We start from the raw sequence: 16202 nt of genomic DNA on the forward strand, positions 1-16202 counted from the left end.
GTTTTCCCTACAGTAGATGAAAATAATGGTCGGTATATATTTTGGTCTCTTGACTATGAAATATGCTGAATGAACGCTCGAGAAAGTATGTGTATGTATATGTGCCAAACGTTGAGCTTACTGTATGATTATTACTATGTACTCGAAGTTCAACTCTGACCATGCCAGTGATAGAACTGAATTCTATCTACATGATACCCATCAGTTAAGGCCATCGTAGTCAGGGTATGTGCCTCCGGGCTCATCCCGAATGGCACACGGTCCGAGAATGCTATCAAAGATGCCGTCCTTGTCATTACGGATACGCATGTAGTACTCGTGCACAATCGGGTGCTTCTCCGCCCAAGACTTTGTAAACACCTGTTTGTTATTCTACGGTTAGTACGCAGAGCTGAGGTATCAGGATTCGAGCAAGCTTCGACGTGGTGATATATAACTCACATATTGATAGCCTCTCGCCAGACCGGAAACAACAAACAGGTCAGCGAGGGTGAGGGTGCCACCCACAAGAAACTCCTTGTCCTTTATTTCCTTCTCGATGGCACGGACAGTGAGTTCGCAGCTCTCTTCTGCCCTGGCTAGGATCTCAGGGCTTGAAGGAGCCCTGCCGATGACAGGCTGTATCCAAGCCATGATCGGAGGTAGTAGCTCATAGTTGGTGAAGGAAGCCCAACGCAAGACAGTGGTCTCCTCCCGAATGTTGGAACCACACAGCTTGGTGTTGGGGTCCTGCTTAGCCACTTGATGCCGGAACCACGAAGTCAGACATAGTTTCCGCGCAGTGCTCGAGTTCAAAGCTGGACAGGTACGTATGCACTCACGATACCAGGCAACAGCGTTGCTCTCATAAACGCAGAAACCGTCCGAGGTCTCAAAGGCGGGCACCTTGCCCGTATGGAACTTGGACAGGTACTCCTCGCCTACTCCTCCCTTCTCCGGGTACACCTTGATGGGGAAGACGTTGCAGATTTCCACATCGAGCTTGTTGTACTTGGCCACGAAGACCACCATGGTAGACCGAGGGGCTTTGGGGTACGTGTAAAGCTTCCCGGCAGACATTTTCCGTAGTGGTGATGAAGAAGAACAGTCTAGTTGTTTCAAGCCGACAGACGAAACGGATGAGGACAGTGAGACTGGAAGGGCAATGGTATGTGTGAGTCCTAGGAAGTAAAGAAGAGCGATACTTTCGGACCCAAGTTATGGAAGCAAAGGTGATATATCCTGGTCGACGGTCATTGGCTGAATGCATGTCATGGTCGACATATCAGGCAACGCCGAGCCCGCATATGTGTACGTGGAGCACCGCCGATAACATGAGGAGCTCCTCACACATCTCTACCTATCAACGGCATCATGTCCCTCCCCCATGTGTCTCTTGCCAATGGCACCTCCAGACATCCCGCTCTGCTTCAATCGGTAACGTTGACTATCGACTACGTACCAAGTCTCAATCAACCTTTCCCGAGAAATCCGAAAGAGTGTTTACCATTGAGGACCATCACCGCATTCACGACTTGCTAAACTAACCATGGAGAACTCGTAAGCCTCCTCATCACACCCAGAACCATACGAACGAGTCTAATCAAGACCCAGCGACTACGTCCTGGTTACCGGTGGTACAGGCCTCATAGGGTCCCATGTAGTCGACAACCTCTTGAACAGGGGCTGCAGGGTGCGCATGGCCATTCGGTCGCAAGCCAAGGCCAACGCATTCTTGGCCAGCAGACCCGGTCGTAGCAGCCAGATCGACTTTGCTTTCGTCAGAGATCTTACAGATGCCGGCGCTTTCGACGCGGCCGTTGATGGTGTGTCATCCGTCATTCATGTGGCCAGCGTACGTCGACCTGTCGAGTGATCGTTTCCAACTTGATGGGCTCAATAATGCTCACACCTGATGTCATGCACAGCCTCTCAACTACAGCTGCGACGATAATGAGGAAGGCCTCATCATTCCCGCAATCAAGGGCGTGCGGTCTATTCTGAAGGCAAGCCTGGGATCCAAGGTGCGGCGCATCGTCATGACATCCTCCTTCGGTGCCATCCTCGACATGGGCCGACCAGAGGGACAGCCTTGGAGGTACAGCGCCGCCGACTGGAACCCGATCACGTACAAAGAGGCGACAGCCCCAGGCACCACGCCCCAAGATGCATACCGCGGCTCAAAGACGTTTGCAGAGCAGGAAGCATGGAAGTTTATGGAAACCGAATCGCCCTCCTTTGACCTCGTAACACTGTGCCCTTCCATGGTGTTTGGCCCGTTGGCGACCCCGCCGAGCTCTGTGACAGATCTCAATGAGTCCAACAAGATGCTATGGAAGGTCCTATCATCAGTTGCGACTGATGAACTACCTCCCTGTCGATTCAACTTCTGGATAGATGTCCGAGACTTGGCCGAAATCCATGTCCAGGCTCTGAAAACGCCGGCGGCAGGAGGGAGACGGTACATCCCCGTGTCGAAAGAACCGTTCACTTATCAGATGGCGTCAGAGTATCTGCAGCAAGAGTACCCCCAGCTAAGAGGGAAGATCGCTACGGGAGAGCAAGGCGTCAAGCCTCATGTCGAGGTTGATCATGAGCCGATTGACCGGGACATGCCGATTGGAAGTCACATACCATTCCGCCAAACGGTTTTGGATTTTTCTAGACAGTTTGAGAAGTTCCTCTCCAAGTGAGAGCACGAAAGCAGACATGAGAGAGAACCGACGAGAGAGAACAGTCGTACACCAGGAAGATGATGGATGAATGGACATGGTTCATGCAAGTCGGGAGAACAGCCAACTTGGGTAGCCCTGGATTCTTAAAGTAATACTATCCACATACATGTAGCTTTCCCATCGCTCACTTCCAGAGAATGGAAATTTTCTCCCACCACTTGTTGCTGCCCAGTTCCCGAGAACTTTCCGCCTCCTCCCAGCGCAGAGCATCGGCCTCGACTTCTGCGAGGCCAGTATGAAGATCGACATCAGAAGGGGCGTACGCCCACGGCTCATCCCACAGGGAAATCCTGCGGCCAACGTACAAGACCAGGAACGCGACGATGCCGATATAAGAGGTCAAGAAGTCGGCAGCATCGAATCTCCCGGGGAAGAAGACGGTGAATCCATTGGCAAGGAGTAAGATGGTGACGAAGAAGAGTGAGATCCAGCCGGCGTAAGGCTGGATCCTGGAGCGGTACGGCGACGAAACACCCTGCACGTCACAAGCCTTTCTAAAGCGGAAGAAGACGACGATGCAGCAGATCCAGGACGTAAAGCCGGCCGTGTTTGTCAGGTTGACGAACCAATTGAAGACGGAGCCTCCGCTGGAAGAGCAGTTGATATATGCCAGGAGCGGGAAGAGGCTGCTCGCACAGACGGCGTACACGGGCAGACCGTATCGGTTGCACCTAGCAAATATACTGGGCGCATCCCCAGCCACGGCCAGAGAGTACAGCGATCGCGCAGACATGTACAAGAAGGCATTTCCAGACGACCACGCCGAGAGGAGGACGCCAGCGTTTATGATGCTGTCGAGGGAAGGGATGCTGGCGTTCTTGATGGCGATGACCCAGGGTGAAGCGTTGACGTTCCCCGACGAGGAGACCAGACGAGAGTCATCTGAGGAGCAGATGACGCCGATGGCAAGGGCGCCGAGTATATAGAAGACGAAGAGTCGGTAGGCGAACCGGCGCGAGGCGATCGGGAGGTTCTTCCTCGGGTTCTCCATCTCGCCCGATGTGAAGACGATGAGCTCGGGACCGAAGAAGAAGGAGAAGGCAGAGTAGGACCACGACCAGAGAAAGGCGGTGAAGCGGCCGCCGGCGCCGGACCCGATATAGGCCTTGGCCGCCCTGCCATCCTCCCAGTAGCGGAAACCGAGCCTGTCGCGCGACGGCCCGCCGCCCCAGAACAGGATAAACGACAGGATCAACAGGCCGATGATCATGATGACCTTTGCCGAGGCGAACCAGAATTCCGTCTCGGCATAGATCCTGACGGGTCCGAAGTTGAGGGCGACTATGACGACGATCATGATGGTCAGCCACACGGCGACGTGCACGTCGTTGGGCCAGTAGTCGATGACGATGGCGGCCGCCGTGATCTCGTAGGCGACGAGGATGCCGAAGCTGTAGAAGTACAGCCAGCCCATGGCGAACCCCAGGGACCGCGACACGTACCGCGAGGCGAAGTACGCCGTCGAGGCGCCGGTGACGGGGAAGAAAGTGCTGACCTCCATGAGGGCGGTGACGACGCCGTACACGACGCCGCTCATCAGGATGTAGGCCGTCAGGAGGAAGGCCGGACCTGCAGCCGCCAGGGCCTGGCCGGAGCCGACGAAGAGGCCGGTGCCGATGGTGCCGCCGATGGCAATCATCTGCGCGTGTCTGCTCTTGATGCCGCGGACCGTCCCCCCCGTCCGTGGCACGGTGAAGAGTTCGGCCTCCCCCGGGACGTATGTCGAAGCCCCGTCGACATCGTGTGTGCTATTCTTCTTTTCCTCCATCATGCTGGCGGTTTCCAGGTGTAGGGATGAGATCTCGGTAGCTCAATTGGCGAGGCCAGCTGTTGCGGCGTCTTGGTTGGTTTTCAACACGGGAAGGACTGGGAGAGCTGAGAGAGCTGAGAGAGCGAAGACACCGTAGATAAGGAGCGATTTCCTCTGAACTCGCTCGATCAAAAGGTGGTATCATATCCACATATCTAAGATACAATAGACGCATAACCTCCCTCTTGGCACCACCCCATTTCCAGTCGTAATAACGCTCTGTATACGGAGTACTAGGCAGTTTCCTTGGAAGATCCCTGCCTCAACCTTGGAGTTATTGAAGCTAGGACGTAAACTGGGCAGTGCAGTTGCGTGGGCTGCCCAGTTTTCCAGATAGACGTACGGGATGGTCAGAGGGATATTGGCTATCTACACGACTTAGATAAACACCTTATTCTCCTATTGGACATGGTGGGACGTGGCCAGCTTTCCCAATCGCCTGATCGGCAAGGTCAGATAAGAATATGCACCCTCTCTTCGTGGGCCCATTATCTAGTTAGACAGCGATAGGATGTTGACAAGGGGTTACTCGGTACTCGGTACTCGGTACAGTCACATAGTAGATTCAGTCATGGTGTTTCCTCGTACCTGATACACATTCATATCAGAATATAGTCATCCTAGGCGTCTGGGACTATCTTCTTAGGGCCAATGATACATGCATGTTGCATTGCTTGCTTCCGTGCACAGACGTCTCAACGTACGGAACCCCTTAGAGATAGAAGTTGGCGCTATATTACTAGACAAGAAGGAAATGCAGACCTCCAGTGCAGAGGGATTTTAAGATCATTATTAACTCTACTCCGTACATCCCCTTATCCGTGTACGGTCATGCTTTGTTGTCCATCTCTTCATCCCCGCTCTTATACCGATGTACCTGTAGGCGCATGTAGGTCTTCATGTAGTATCATACGCAGCTAAGGATGACTGCGACGAAGGCGACTTATATCCCGCTCTAGCTGATGGCGATTCTAGAATTCTTCTGTTGCATAACGATCTGGCTAACTAGACCAGCCACTGGTTCCCGACCACCCTCTCTTCTCCTCGCATGATCGGGCGTTTACAAAGGGGAAACGCGGGGCTCCGGATTCTCATGTTACCCGTACATGTTCGTTGGGGCGGGTCGTAAAGGCCTCAATCTCCACCCAGTACGCGCATATCCTCTTACGCACCGTTTCTCTTTTTCCTTCTATAGGAAAGGTGGGATGAGAGGAAGATGGATAGACAAATCTATATACGAGAGAATACGGACATGGATACGGAGTAGTCAGCGTCTAGTTTCGGAGCGCGATATCTTCAGCATGGAGTTGCATATCATCAGAAAGACGACAGCCGCCTCTCTCATCCGCGGATTCTGAATGGTTCGGACAGACAAAAACATGCCGAGACTGTTAAACGCAACACAGTGTCGACGGTTCACCTGCCTCTAAAGACTATTGCACTTGAAGGCCTATCTGTAAACACGTCCCTACATGTATACGTATATATATATATATATATCCTATGCCCATCATCCCAGCATCATATGGACGATCGGTTAGATGTACCAGGTAATACAGCAACTTATCTAGCTAATCCGCGACTTGCGTGCTCAACAGATGACATCGGACAAGGTTTTAGACTCCCGGGCAAGCCAAAGTGCCTAGTCAAGGTCTTGTCGGTATTACATATTTCCAAAAAGCTAGATCGGAAACCCACCGATGTTCGCTGTAAATATCGACATCGGTCGTTCTAACCAAGGGTGTCCTTGATAAGATCTGGAAAAGGAGGGGGGGAGGGGGGGGGAGGTGCAATACTCCATTTCTTGTCACGACACTACATATCCTCTCCGTTGGCATATATCGACATTGATCTATACGGAGCTCAGCTACGCCCCAGATCTGACAGTTTCAACATGAAAAGGCCTTGAAAACTGAGTAGTTCGTCTGTTATTGTCCCCGGAACGAAGGAAGAGGGAGACTATAATGGTACCAGGCATCAACGCCCACCTGCATACGTATCCAGACGCGCCGCACACCACCAACACCATCGCGCATCCAGTACACGCACGCAGACATGCACGCATACATGCACGCAGAACACGCTTATATGCATTGGGGTGTTCAGCTGATTGTGCTATTACCATCGCTATGCGGGAAGTGTTAGAGAAACACATGATTCCTGACCCCGCACGTCTCGCACACACATCATCTGTCTGCACCACCCAAGGAATCTCTTTTATTCTGCGACAGGCAGCCGAGATCCGTCGGGGCCTATTCTCTCTTCCAAAATCTTCTGTTGGGATCGAAGAGACAGCTACCTGAGAGCTTCTTGCGCGGTAACACCTCGAGATCGATCGTGATGTCCCGCGTAAGCATCGTTGAATTATCACCACCAGGCTCCAGCGAGACCTTGGAGGGGCACGTTCCCACTGCCCGGGAAGCGGAGAGGCTCGAGTCGGAGATAACCACACTGGCTACATGGTGCGAGGTCAAACAGCAACAGAGGGAGCCTCTTGCTCCTTGCACCGACGAGGACCGTGGAGACGACGACCTGGAGGGAGATTCAAGAGATGGGTGCACAGATCGCCACAATACGCTATCCGACGATAGCAACGGGGCCAGAAGTTTGAAGAGCTTCCTCGACCGACTGGCGGAGCTTCTCTGCTACAAGAAGGACCCTACATTGATTACGAGCACGGCAATAGTTCACAATGATGAAGAGGCGACTATCGTAGCTGCTCGAAACTCATATTCGCACGTGCCGACTTGGTCCGATAAGGATACCAAGATTCTTGAATGCTTCGCCCAAGTCCTCGAGATATCCTCCTCTGATCCGGGTTCGTCTATCCTTTTTTTTTCCTCTTGCCCTTTTTCTCTTGAAAGGAACCCCGTAACTTTCTGGACATGTTATCATACTGATCTATACGGTAGACAAGTTGGATTCAGCCATGATTTCCAAATTGTACAGGACCTCAGTGGAATATTACGATCCGAGAATCCGCCATCACGTCAAATCCATGGTATCCGTCGAAAATGGGACGACCGGGATAGAATTCTTCAGGGGAGACGGCTGCTGTGGTAGGTTCATTTCGGGGGAAATCGATGCTTTTGCCTTTGCCAAGATGGTCGATCGTGTGTCTCATCACGACCGGTTCAATACCAAATTGGAGGCCAGCCTGGTGCCCAACAAGCTTCGCCGTGTCCGGGAAGAGCTGGAATTCATCAAAAGGCCAGCAAGCAGCCTCGACGTGGCCGTCAAAGTTGCTCGAGAATACAGCGGGTTTCGGCACACCAGGGTCCTGCTGATCAAAAGCCTCCCGGCAAGGAAAGTCAAGGCATGGAAATCCTTGGATGAACCGACTCTGGGGTTCGCAGGTATCGACATAGCCCAGCGCTTGAGAAAGAAGTTTGACGACAGAGTTAGGAGGCCTAAGAATATACACGCAGAGATGGTGCTGATGGCCTATCTTCTTGGTTCTGGGAGATCCACCCCAGGGACCTCGTTCCCCTATCTAGGAGTAAGCAAAAAGACTTGTCTCCTGTGCGGACACATTTTACGGGAGATGGGACGGTTCGAAAGTCGAGGAAATCACGGGAAATGCTACTCTCAATGGACGCTTCCGCCAGCACTGTGGTCCAGACTAGGAACCGATGACAGGCTCCGCACGGCTGCAAGTCGTCTGGGAAGTGCTCTTCGGGAGGAGGGGCTGAAAATCGAAGCTCCTCGCAGGGATGCAGAAAAAGAATCGGTCATGGCAGCTCAGCTTCCACCCAGGTACGAACACAGCGAGACGCTTTACAACATCGCCTCCGGGAGCCCCGGAAACGCCGAGAGGGAGGCAGAGTGGCTCGCCAGGATTCGCAGGCGCCACAGAGAAGAGGTGTAGGTCATCGGGTCTGCTTGCTATCCGTGCCTAGACCTGGCTCTGCGTATTAACAGGATATCTTAGATCCGGACATAGTCTCTCCACCACCCAGGGCAGCGATGAGGCGGCGTCGACAGTAGAGAATACCGAAGATGCCGGAGGTGAATGCAGGAAGATCGAATCCGGGGGTCCAACAGCTTGCGCCTTCTGCAAGGAAACCTACAAGCTCACCTACACGTGTCAAAAGTGCGAGGCGGCCACCTACTGCGACATCGACTGCTATCAATCCGACCGGCACCGGCACAAGTTCAGGTGCAGCTTGGGCAGGCCAATAGATGCAACGGACTACCTGATCCTTTCCTGCCACGACGTCGAGTTTCCCCAGGAAAACGAGGTTTTGCAACAGTACGGCTTCGAGTGTTTTGCCTCGGCACACGATAAGCAGAGACTCTTTGATATTTACCAGGGGCTTGTAGTCCATTCGGTCGTCGACGAGGATGACCTGCGCAGGGCGATGGAACAAGACAGGCTCAAGGAATTACTCGTGTCTCGGTGCCGCGGGACCGGCATGGTGCACGACGTGCGGTGGCTGGAAAACGAGGAGGGGTTCAGAGCCAACGGCCAAGGTCAAGGCGTCGACTACCTCCTGAGACGAGCCGTATGGGAGCTTCTGAGCCCCGACGACAGGGCGGTACCCTTCATGCACGTTCAGCCTCGGGAGAAGCGCCGGGCAGTCCTCTTCTATTCCCAGATCCGCAACGGGTACAAGCCAGGTGCGGACGAAGACAACTGGATCTCTCTCGGGTTCTGCACGGCTGCCGATGACGCGTCCGAACAGCTACTTGCTCGAGCATATGCACTTCTCGTCTCGAGGTGCACATTCGACGAGTTCTGGAAGGCCATGGCGGAGTCCCGCATGGTGCAGCTGTTTGAAAAGTACGGGCTCGCGGATCCAATACTGCACATGCGCCACTTTCGGGGCTTGATGGCCGTGGTGCGGAGATGGTACCAGAGCGTATGGGAGCTGAAGCGGTTCGTATACACGGACGCGGCTCATCCGTTCCGCGCCGTGCAGGTCGACTACGGATTCATGAACTGCGAGGATGCGCGACAACGAATGCAGCTCAGACGGCTGTACCGTACGTACTTTGACCAGGGGCAGGACGAGATAAGTCTCCACGAGGCGTGCGTTGCCGGAAACCTCGCGCCCTTTCTCGAGTCGGCCCTCGGCAGACGCCTGGCAGTGGACCCGATGCTTCTGTTCAATTATTACCCTCTGGACGATGGCTACCCCTTGATGGGCATGGTGGCCGATGATGTCACGGTATGTCCGGAGTCTTCTCTAGACCATGTCCGTGCCATGCTGGAAGCGGAGGGGAAAGGCGTGGTCATGATAACCGTGCCGGACTCGGCCGATGAGTCGATGCAGAGCTCCTTACGCGACAGAGCTGCCTTCCTCGGAAGAGATGTGAGAAGACGGAATTTTTCTACACCAGACGGTCAGCGTGGAACGTGGTTTACTTGTAGTTAAGGGTGTGTGGTGGGTGTATCCATACCATCCAAGGTTCGCATCTACCTCTAGTCTTCAAAGGAAGTCAACATGATATTTATCGATGAAGATGCATCTCAATTTCCTTTGTGGGAACTCTCAAAAGGTATCATGATATATTTTGAATAGTAAGCAAATAAAAAGTCTCTCATAATACTCGGTATGATCCTGTAAAATATCCACTTGAATTGACCAAGTCCTAGCCAGCTGTAGGGTAACAAAATGAGGGGCGGAGAAAGAAGAACTACCCCTCATCTTGAGTTTCTCATCGACGTCGAGAATCCTCAAGGTCTACTACATCAACCGCACCATCCCCCCCCCCCCTCCAGAACGCCTCTCGTGAATGAGAAGACGTTCATGGGACAGAAAAATCATGGCCTTCACAATGCACTCTCACTCGGGCCAATTCTGCCCTGGCCACGCAAAGGATCAGCTAGAAGATATAATCCAGCATGCTATATCCGCTGGTTTCAAAACCATGGGACTAACCGAGCACATGCCACGATATGAAGAGAGAGATCTCTATCCCGAAGAGGTATAAAACATCAGTATCCTCCCATCTCATCAATAATCAATTTCCCCCTCTTGGAAGGAGCCTAAACTCTGACAAGAAAAAAAAAAAAAAAAAAAAACAACAACAAAAACGTAACAGCACGACGAACCCGACGCCCTATCAGCCCTCTCGTCCCGTCACGAATCGTACCTCATCGAGGCCCAGAGGCTTCAATCGCACTATTCATCCCAGATCAACATCCTCATCGGCTTCGAGGCAGAGTTCATCCGGCCCTCTTTCAAGGACCACGTCCTGTCCCTCGTCGCCTCGGGATCCCACTGCATAGACTACTTCATCGGGTCGGTGCACCACGTCCACGGGTTCCCCATAGACTACGATGCCGTCACCTACGCTGCCGCCCTCGACGCATCGGGTGGAGGGTCCGAGGAGGGCCTCTATTCCGACTACTACGATCTGCAGTACGACATGTTGACTGCCCTGAGACCCCGTGTCGTCGGCCACTTCGACCTCATCCGTCTGCTCAGCCAGGACCCCGCCAGGGACGTCCGGGGTTGGGACGGCGTCTGGTCCAAGATTGTCAGGAATCTCAACCTCATCAAGAGCCAGGGTGGTTGGCTGGAGTGTAATAGCGCTGCGTTGAGAAAGGGTCTCGCTGAGCCTTATCCTTCTCGTCCAATTGCCGAGGTGCGTGTTTTGTTTGAAAATCAAAATCGGGTTATTTTCTTCAATCTCTCCCTTCATCCACTGATGTTGAGAAATGCAGCTATGGGTCAGCATGGATGGCAAATTCACAATGTCCGACGACAGCCACGGCAAAGACCACATCGCAACAAACTACTCTCGCGCCCTGACATATCTTGAGAGCCTGGGTGTCACCAAGCTATGGACATTCCAACGCAAGCCATCAGCATCCCCTGAAGGATGTGCTACCCTCAAGGATACAGCCGTTCCCATTTCCGAATTCAGGAAATCCTTTCCTTGATTGTCCACGGTACACACATAAACAATACTGGTAATTTTTGTTTTTATCTCTTGTAACAGAACCTGCTAGCTAGAAAATGGAAGGGGGGGGGGGGGACAGAAGGAAAAAAGGAAAAAAAGTGATGCTGCACAAACACTCAAACAGACCGACGCCGACAGTATTGCTCCAAGGGGGGCCAAGGGAATCATAGGGTATCATTTATTTCGGCAGTCAGCAGATCCGACCGAGCCACACGTCGCTTATCCCCCAATATAGGAGAGAAAACTGTAGAGAAAACTGTAGAGAAAACACCGACGAAAGGGGAAAAGAAACCAGGTCCAACCCTTCAAAGAAAAAAAGAGAAGAAAAGAAAAGGAAGAGGGCAATACTGGACGTAGCAACAAGAGAAGGAAACAAGCATAAAGCATTCAAACTTCAACAGCCTCTACTGCGGAGACATGTCTGTATTGGTAGGCTCCTTCGGACGAGGAGCAAAGGGAATACTCCCGGGCGTGTAGTGAAACAGGTTATGGCTTTCTTGCCTCTTGGCCTTGACAGGACTAGGCGATGGCATGGGCGTGTTGGCAGCAGATGGGTCCGTCATGTTGGGAGGCAGCCACTTTAGGGGTTCGGACGAGGGAGCCACCGCCGCGGGAGGCGGCCCCTCTGGCTGGTAGGGGATGAAGAGGTCTGGGGGATCGATGGGGGATTGCGTGTCGCTGCTGCTGGGCTGAACCGATACACGGGGTACATAGATAGACGGCGTGGGCGTGCCGGTGCGCCGAGGACCGGGGGAAGGAAGGGCAGTTGCGGGCGCACCCTTGTCGATGGACTCAAAGTCCACCTCTTCTTTCATCTTGGAAGGCGGCTCTGAGTCCGGCGTCGTCCACGCTGATATCCTGTCGGCGATTGACGGAGTTGGCAGGTTGCCATCTCCGCCGGGGGTCAATGGGTCGGATGTGCCATCTCCGAGGGAGGCAACTGTGCTCTGCAGCTCTGGCGTCGGCGATGCAAGAGGCGTTGACCGTCCAGAGCGTGCGCTGCTCGATCGGCCTGTCGCTGGGGCGGCTTGTCCGGCCGCCGCCGCCGCAGCCGCCGCCGCCGCCGCCTTGGAACGCTCCCTGGCCTCCCGTTGCGACTGGGTGATGAGGTTGATCTTGATCTTCTTCATACCGCTAGTGATGCTGTCCATGTCTTCGCTCGTATTCTCCAAAGTCGTGGAAGCCCGCTGATCCGATGGCTTGCTGTCCCTTTCACCAATGGGTGTCGTCGTCTTCTTTGCTGCGCGTGCACTCTTGGCTGCTGGCTCCTTGCGTGTTGACGTCGGCGTTCTCGTCTTCTTCATCGGCAATGGGTCAGGGCCTTGCACAGGTGTCTGCACAGGTGTCTGCGCAGGCGCTTCCGCCGCCGGCTGCTGCTGTTCCTGAAGAAAGTCTCTATTGTTGCTAGGCAAAGGTGGCAGTTCGTCTGTCGGACTAGTAACCGGCATAGTAGAGGCCCCGCTCATTCTCCTAGTGCTGCGTCTAGCGGATTGGGGGGCGGCCGGGAGAGCCTTAGGATCACGATGTGTCCCCTGGAGGGAGAGTTAGCATCTGATATCGAGCCTTATGATACTGAGGGCAAGGAGTAGACGCCTACCTTCACCGGCGTGGCCACTGTTGTGGTGGCGACGGTTCTGCGCCGATTCGTCTTCAGCTCTTCCTCATCAATGGGGAGTGTTGACTTGGGCTTGCGACCACGCAGCGCCATCCTGGAGGACGATCGATCAGGCGTGGCAGCGGGAGTGACTCCGGCCAGCGTAGCCTGGCGTGCTTGGCGAATACGGGTGGCCTCAGCGTTGAGGTCCTCGTGTTTGCAGCTATTCGTCTGACGGTCGACAGGGATGAGAAGCTTAGACAGCTCGTGGGCGGCAACATGCCAGGGGACCTCAGGCGGTGGGGGTGACGGCGGCTGGATAGCCATGGCTTTGTTAGCAGCCGACAGACCCGAGAAGCTGCGTCTCATCCTGATGGGGCCTGCCACCTTGGCCGTGGAGGCCTGAGTTGGCGACGAGTAGGTCGAAGGCGTCACCTGGCGAGGCTTCTTGGGGATATCAGGGGGGCCTGCCATAAGGTCTTCTAGCTTGTCCAGCTGTGGCCCGGCCCACCACGAAGGGTTGTAAGGGTGTAGCGATGCAAGTCCCTCGTCCGCCTCATAGATGGGCTCTTTGCCGAGGCCGTTCATCCTTCTGCCCATCTCCGAACCGAGGCTGTCGATACCCGTCGGGACTGAGTCTAGTCTCTGGTTGCCTGCAAGTCCTGAGATGTGACTACATGTACCCGAGGCGATGGCCCTGTCACTGTAACCTCCCTCAAGCACGCTGATGACGCGGCCCTCGACGCCCAAGCCTTCCTCGGCAGCTAATTTAACAACGTCCTGAGAGATACGGGCATAAAAGTCGGTAGGGACATTGGACTGGTGACGCTGCATGCCTTGGCTTTCCCACTCGCTGGCATCGAAGCCGGCCGACAAGAAGATGGCAGCCTTGGGTTCGAGATTCAGGGCGCGCACCCTCCGTACCTGATTCTTGAGATAGAGGCGTGCCTTTTCCAAAATTACTGTGTACTTGGACTCATAGAGTTCCCAAAACTCCTCCTCCGTCGCCCACGGCTGGAGGTGCACGTTCCAAATTGTCTGTCCGTGTGCGTTGTCGATACACAGACTGGCATTTTTGACCTTCTCATCGTCACCCCCCTCGCAGGGATAGGAGTTGATGTCGTGGAGACTGAAGTACCCGACAGACGTCTTCTTCCACTGGGCGGAGTTCTTGGTGGTTGAGACGGATCGCTTGTTTTGCTCCCAAGCAATGGACTGGGACCCATCACCATGGTGCAGGTCAAAGTCAATGATGGCTGCATGAGTAAGCCCGTGGTTGAGAGCAGCATGCATGATGCCGACGTGGACGTTATTAACCCAGCAGAAGCCCGAGGGGTGAGACGCAGAGCAATGATGGCCGGGTGGCCTGACGCCAACGAAGGCACGGCGAGGCCCGGGGCCAAAGACTGTGTCGATACCCTCGCAGACGGCACCGAGGGCGCCTTCCAGGGCGTCGAGAGACTCGGAACAGAGGTAGAGGTCACCCTCATGAAGCTTAGCAGGCGTTGCGTCGTCTCCGCCTCTGCTCGTCGGTCGGCGTTCCAGCTCCTTGCCACCCATGGCAAGCTTGGACTCGGCCGATTCACACATGGCTTTGAGCTCGTCCATCCACCTAGTCCCATGGACGTTGGTAACGGCCTGTGAAAGAAGGGCAAGTCTCCTTGTCGTCTTCCGAATACGGAAAGGGATACTGGGGAGAGCCTGGGGGTCCCGCTTTGGATGCAATGGGACGGAACCGTCACTGTGACGCTGTCCGAGACGAATGTATGCCAGCGAAATACCGAGAACACCAGCCTTGATGCGTTCGGGCCGTTCGACAATGGTGTTGAGCGCCGCTCTCGAGGTGCGCGGGCGAGAGAAGCGGTGACCGTAGACGGCATCGTTGAGGATGATGACTAGCTCGGGGGACGGCAGCGGTGAGGAGCTGTCACCGTGGTGCGCATCGAGCTCCGCCCTCAGGCAGTCGGCGGCAACACTAGCTGGAGTCATGAGCGGTGCCCTCTCCTGCACAGGAGACTGGGGAGAAGGGGGGTGCTTAGGGCCAGGGGACAGGGGCTGGCCGGAGCTGGCACGGCGAAGTCGAGGCTGGCTGGGTCCGACGCCATTAGCCGAGTGCAGCGAGTTCATCGAAGCTTTGCGGTGAAGTGTGGGAGAGCTGGCGCGAGAGCGAGGGCCGGCTGAGGGGCTGCGAGAAGAGCCGCGGACTCTCGAAGTAGACGAAGGCGGTCGTAGAGGCGTGGGTGTAGACTGTTTGCGAGCAATAGTCGGCCTCGGCTCCCTAGAAGATGGATAGTCGGAGGAACCATCTTGAGATATGGTAAGCTGGCTGAGAGACGATGTCAAGGCACCCGACCCGTCGTCGGTGGCGGGGTTCATGCTCGACCGTCGAGACTTGGGTGCGTCACCAAATGAGGAGGCCATGGCGGGAAGGAATTTGTGAATAGGCTTGTGAGACGGTGGAGCGTGAAACAATAGACTGACACGGTCTATACGAGTATTTGAAATAGCACGGCCTGTTTCTCTTGCTCTACTGTCGAGAAGAACTCGGGACCTGCGGTCGCGGGGCGGCGGAGTGCATGTATTACTAGTAGGTGCATGTAGGTGAATGTATGATGATTGTTGACGCCCGTTGCCGTTGTTTAGTTTCTAGCTCAAGAAAACAATCCCCACCTCCTGAAGAGGAAAGGGGGGCCCTGTAAAACGCGTCGCACTTGCCTGGCTTGCACAACGGTGACGCGAAAAGCACGTGATTGAATACGGTACGTTTATATGAAGGATCGGATAACAACACAGAGGCTTCTTCAAACGAGAATGATAATGATAAAAAGTGCAATAGTAGCCAGGCAATATCGATCTGTATGATTCTGTATCGCTCTGCAAGTTTCCCTTGTAGAAAAACCGACGCATGATATCACATCCCAATCCCCTGTTGAAATACTCCTCACCTGTTCATGACGTCGCAATTTCGCATGCTGACTGGCTGACTAAGAAATATCCAATCCCAGCTACTAATTGTGGAGGGGCCATTTTTCTTCTTTCGCACTCTCAATTTGATGCGACGGCCAGAACTGCACGAACCAGCAACTGATTGACGCACGTGCATCTCGGCGCGATTCGCACAACGACACATTCGAACCAGGCGAGCAAATCGATGATAGGCTGTGAGATATCG

General features: G+C 54.3%; 6 protein-coding genes across 6 annotated transcripts; 3 read left to right on the forward strand and 3 right to left on the reverse strand.

Annotated features, from left to right (window-relative positions):
- Positions 1 to 201: 201 nt before the first annotated feature.
- Positions 202 to 1059, reverse strand: GMORB2_6640 (elongation factor 1-gamma; the record flags this gene model as incomplete). Its single annotated transcript, XM_035468610.1, has 2 exons — positions 202 to 360; positions 442 to 1059. 2 exons carry the CDS (start codon positions 1057 to 1059, stop codon positions 202 to 204), a joined length of 777 nt encoding a protein of 258 aa, XP_035321744.1.
- A 469-nt stretch (positions 1060 to 1528) lies between these two features.
- GMORB2_6641 (Nucleoside-diphosphate-sugar epimerase) lies at positions 1529 to 2672 on the forward strand (the record flags this gene model as incomplete). Its single annotated transcript, XM_035468611.1, has 3 exons — positions 1529 to 1539; positions 1588 to 1834; positions 1908 to 2672. The coding sequence occupies 3 exons, from the start codon at positions 1529 to 1531 to the stop codon at positions 2670 to 2672; spliced, it is 1023 nt and encodes a 340-aa protein (XP_035321745.1).
- Positions 2673 to 2838: 166 nt separating this feature from the next.
- GMORB2_6642 (uncharacterized protein) lies at positions 2839 to 4485 on the reverse strand (the record flags this gene model as incomplete). Its single annotated transcript, XM_035468612.1, has 1 exon — positions 2839 to 4485. One exon carries the CDS (start codon positions 4483 to 4485, stop codon positions 2839 to 2841), a length of 1647 nt encoding a protein of 548 aa, XP_035321746.1.
- Positions 4486 to 6864: 2379 nt separating this feature from the next.
- GMORB2_6643 (uncharacterized protein) lies at positions 6865 to 9902 on the forward strand (the record flags this gene model as incomplete). Its single annotated transcript, XM_035468613.1, has 3 exons — positions 6865 to 7342; positions 7437 to 8388; positions 8456 to 9902. 3 exons carry the CDS (start codon positions 6865 to 6867, stop codon positions 9900 to 9902), a joined length of 2877 nt encoding a protein of 958 aa, XP_035321747.1.
- Positions 9903 to 10293: 391 nt separating this feature from the next.
- GMORB2_6644 (histidinol-phosphatase (PHP family)) lies at positions 10294 to 11416 on the forward strand (the record flags this gene model as incomplete). Its single annotated transcript, XM_035468614.1, has 3 exons — positions 10294 to 10455; positions 10573 to 11118; positions 11198 to 11416. The coding sequence occupies 3 exons, from the start codon at positions 10294 to 10296 to the stop codon at positions 11414 to 11416; spliced, it is 927 nt and encodes a 308-aa protein (XP_035321748.1).
- Positions 11417 to 11840: 424 nt separating this feature from the next.
- GMORB2_6645 (histone deacetylase HOS3) lies at positions 11841 to 15451 on the reverse strand (the record flags this gene model as incomplete). The annotated part of the gene is made up of 2 exons (XM_035468615.1): positions 11841 to 12968; positions 13034 to 15451. 2 exons carry the CDS (start codon positions 15449 to 15451, stop codon positions 11841 to 11843), a joined length of 3546 nt encoding a protein of 1181 aa, XP_035321749.1.
- Between the last annotated feature and the right edge of the window lie 751 nt (positions 15452 to 16202).

The sequence above is a fragment of the Geosmithia morbida genome (assembly GCF_012550715.1).
Source record: "Geosmithia morbida isolate 1262 chromosome Unknown scaffold_6, whole genome shotgun sequence".
Classification (NCBI taxonomy): Eukaryota; Fungi; Ascomycota; class Sordariomycetes; order Hypocreales; family Bionectriaceae; genus Geosmithia; species Geosmithia morbida.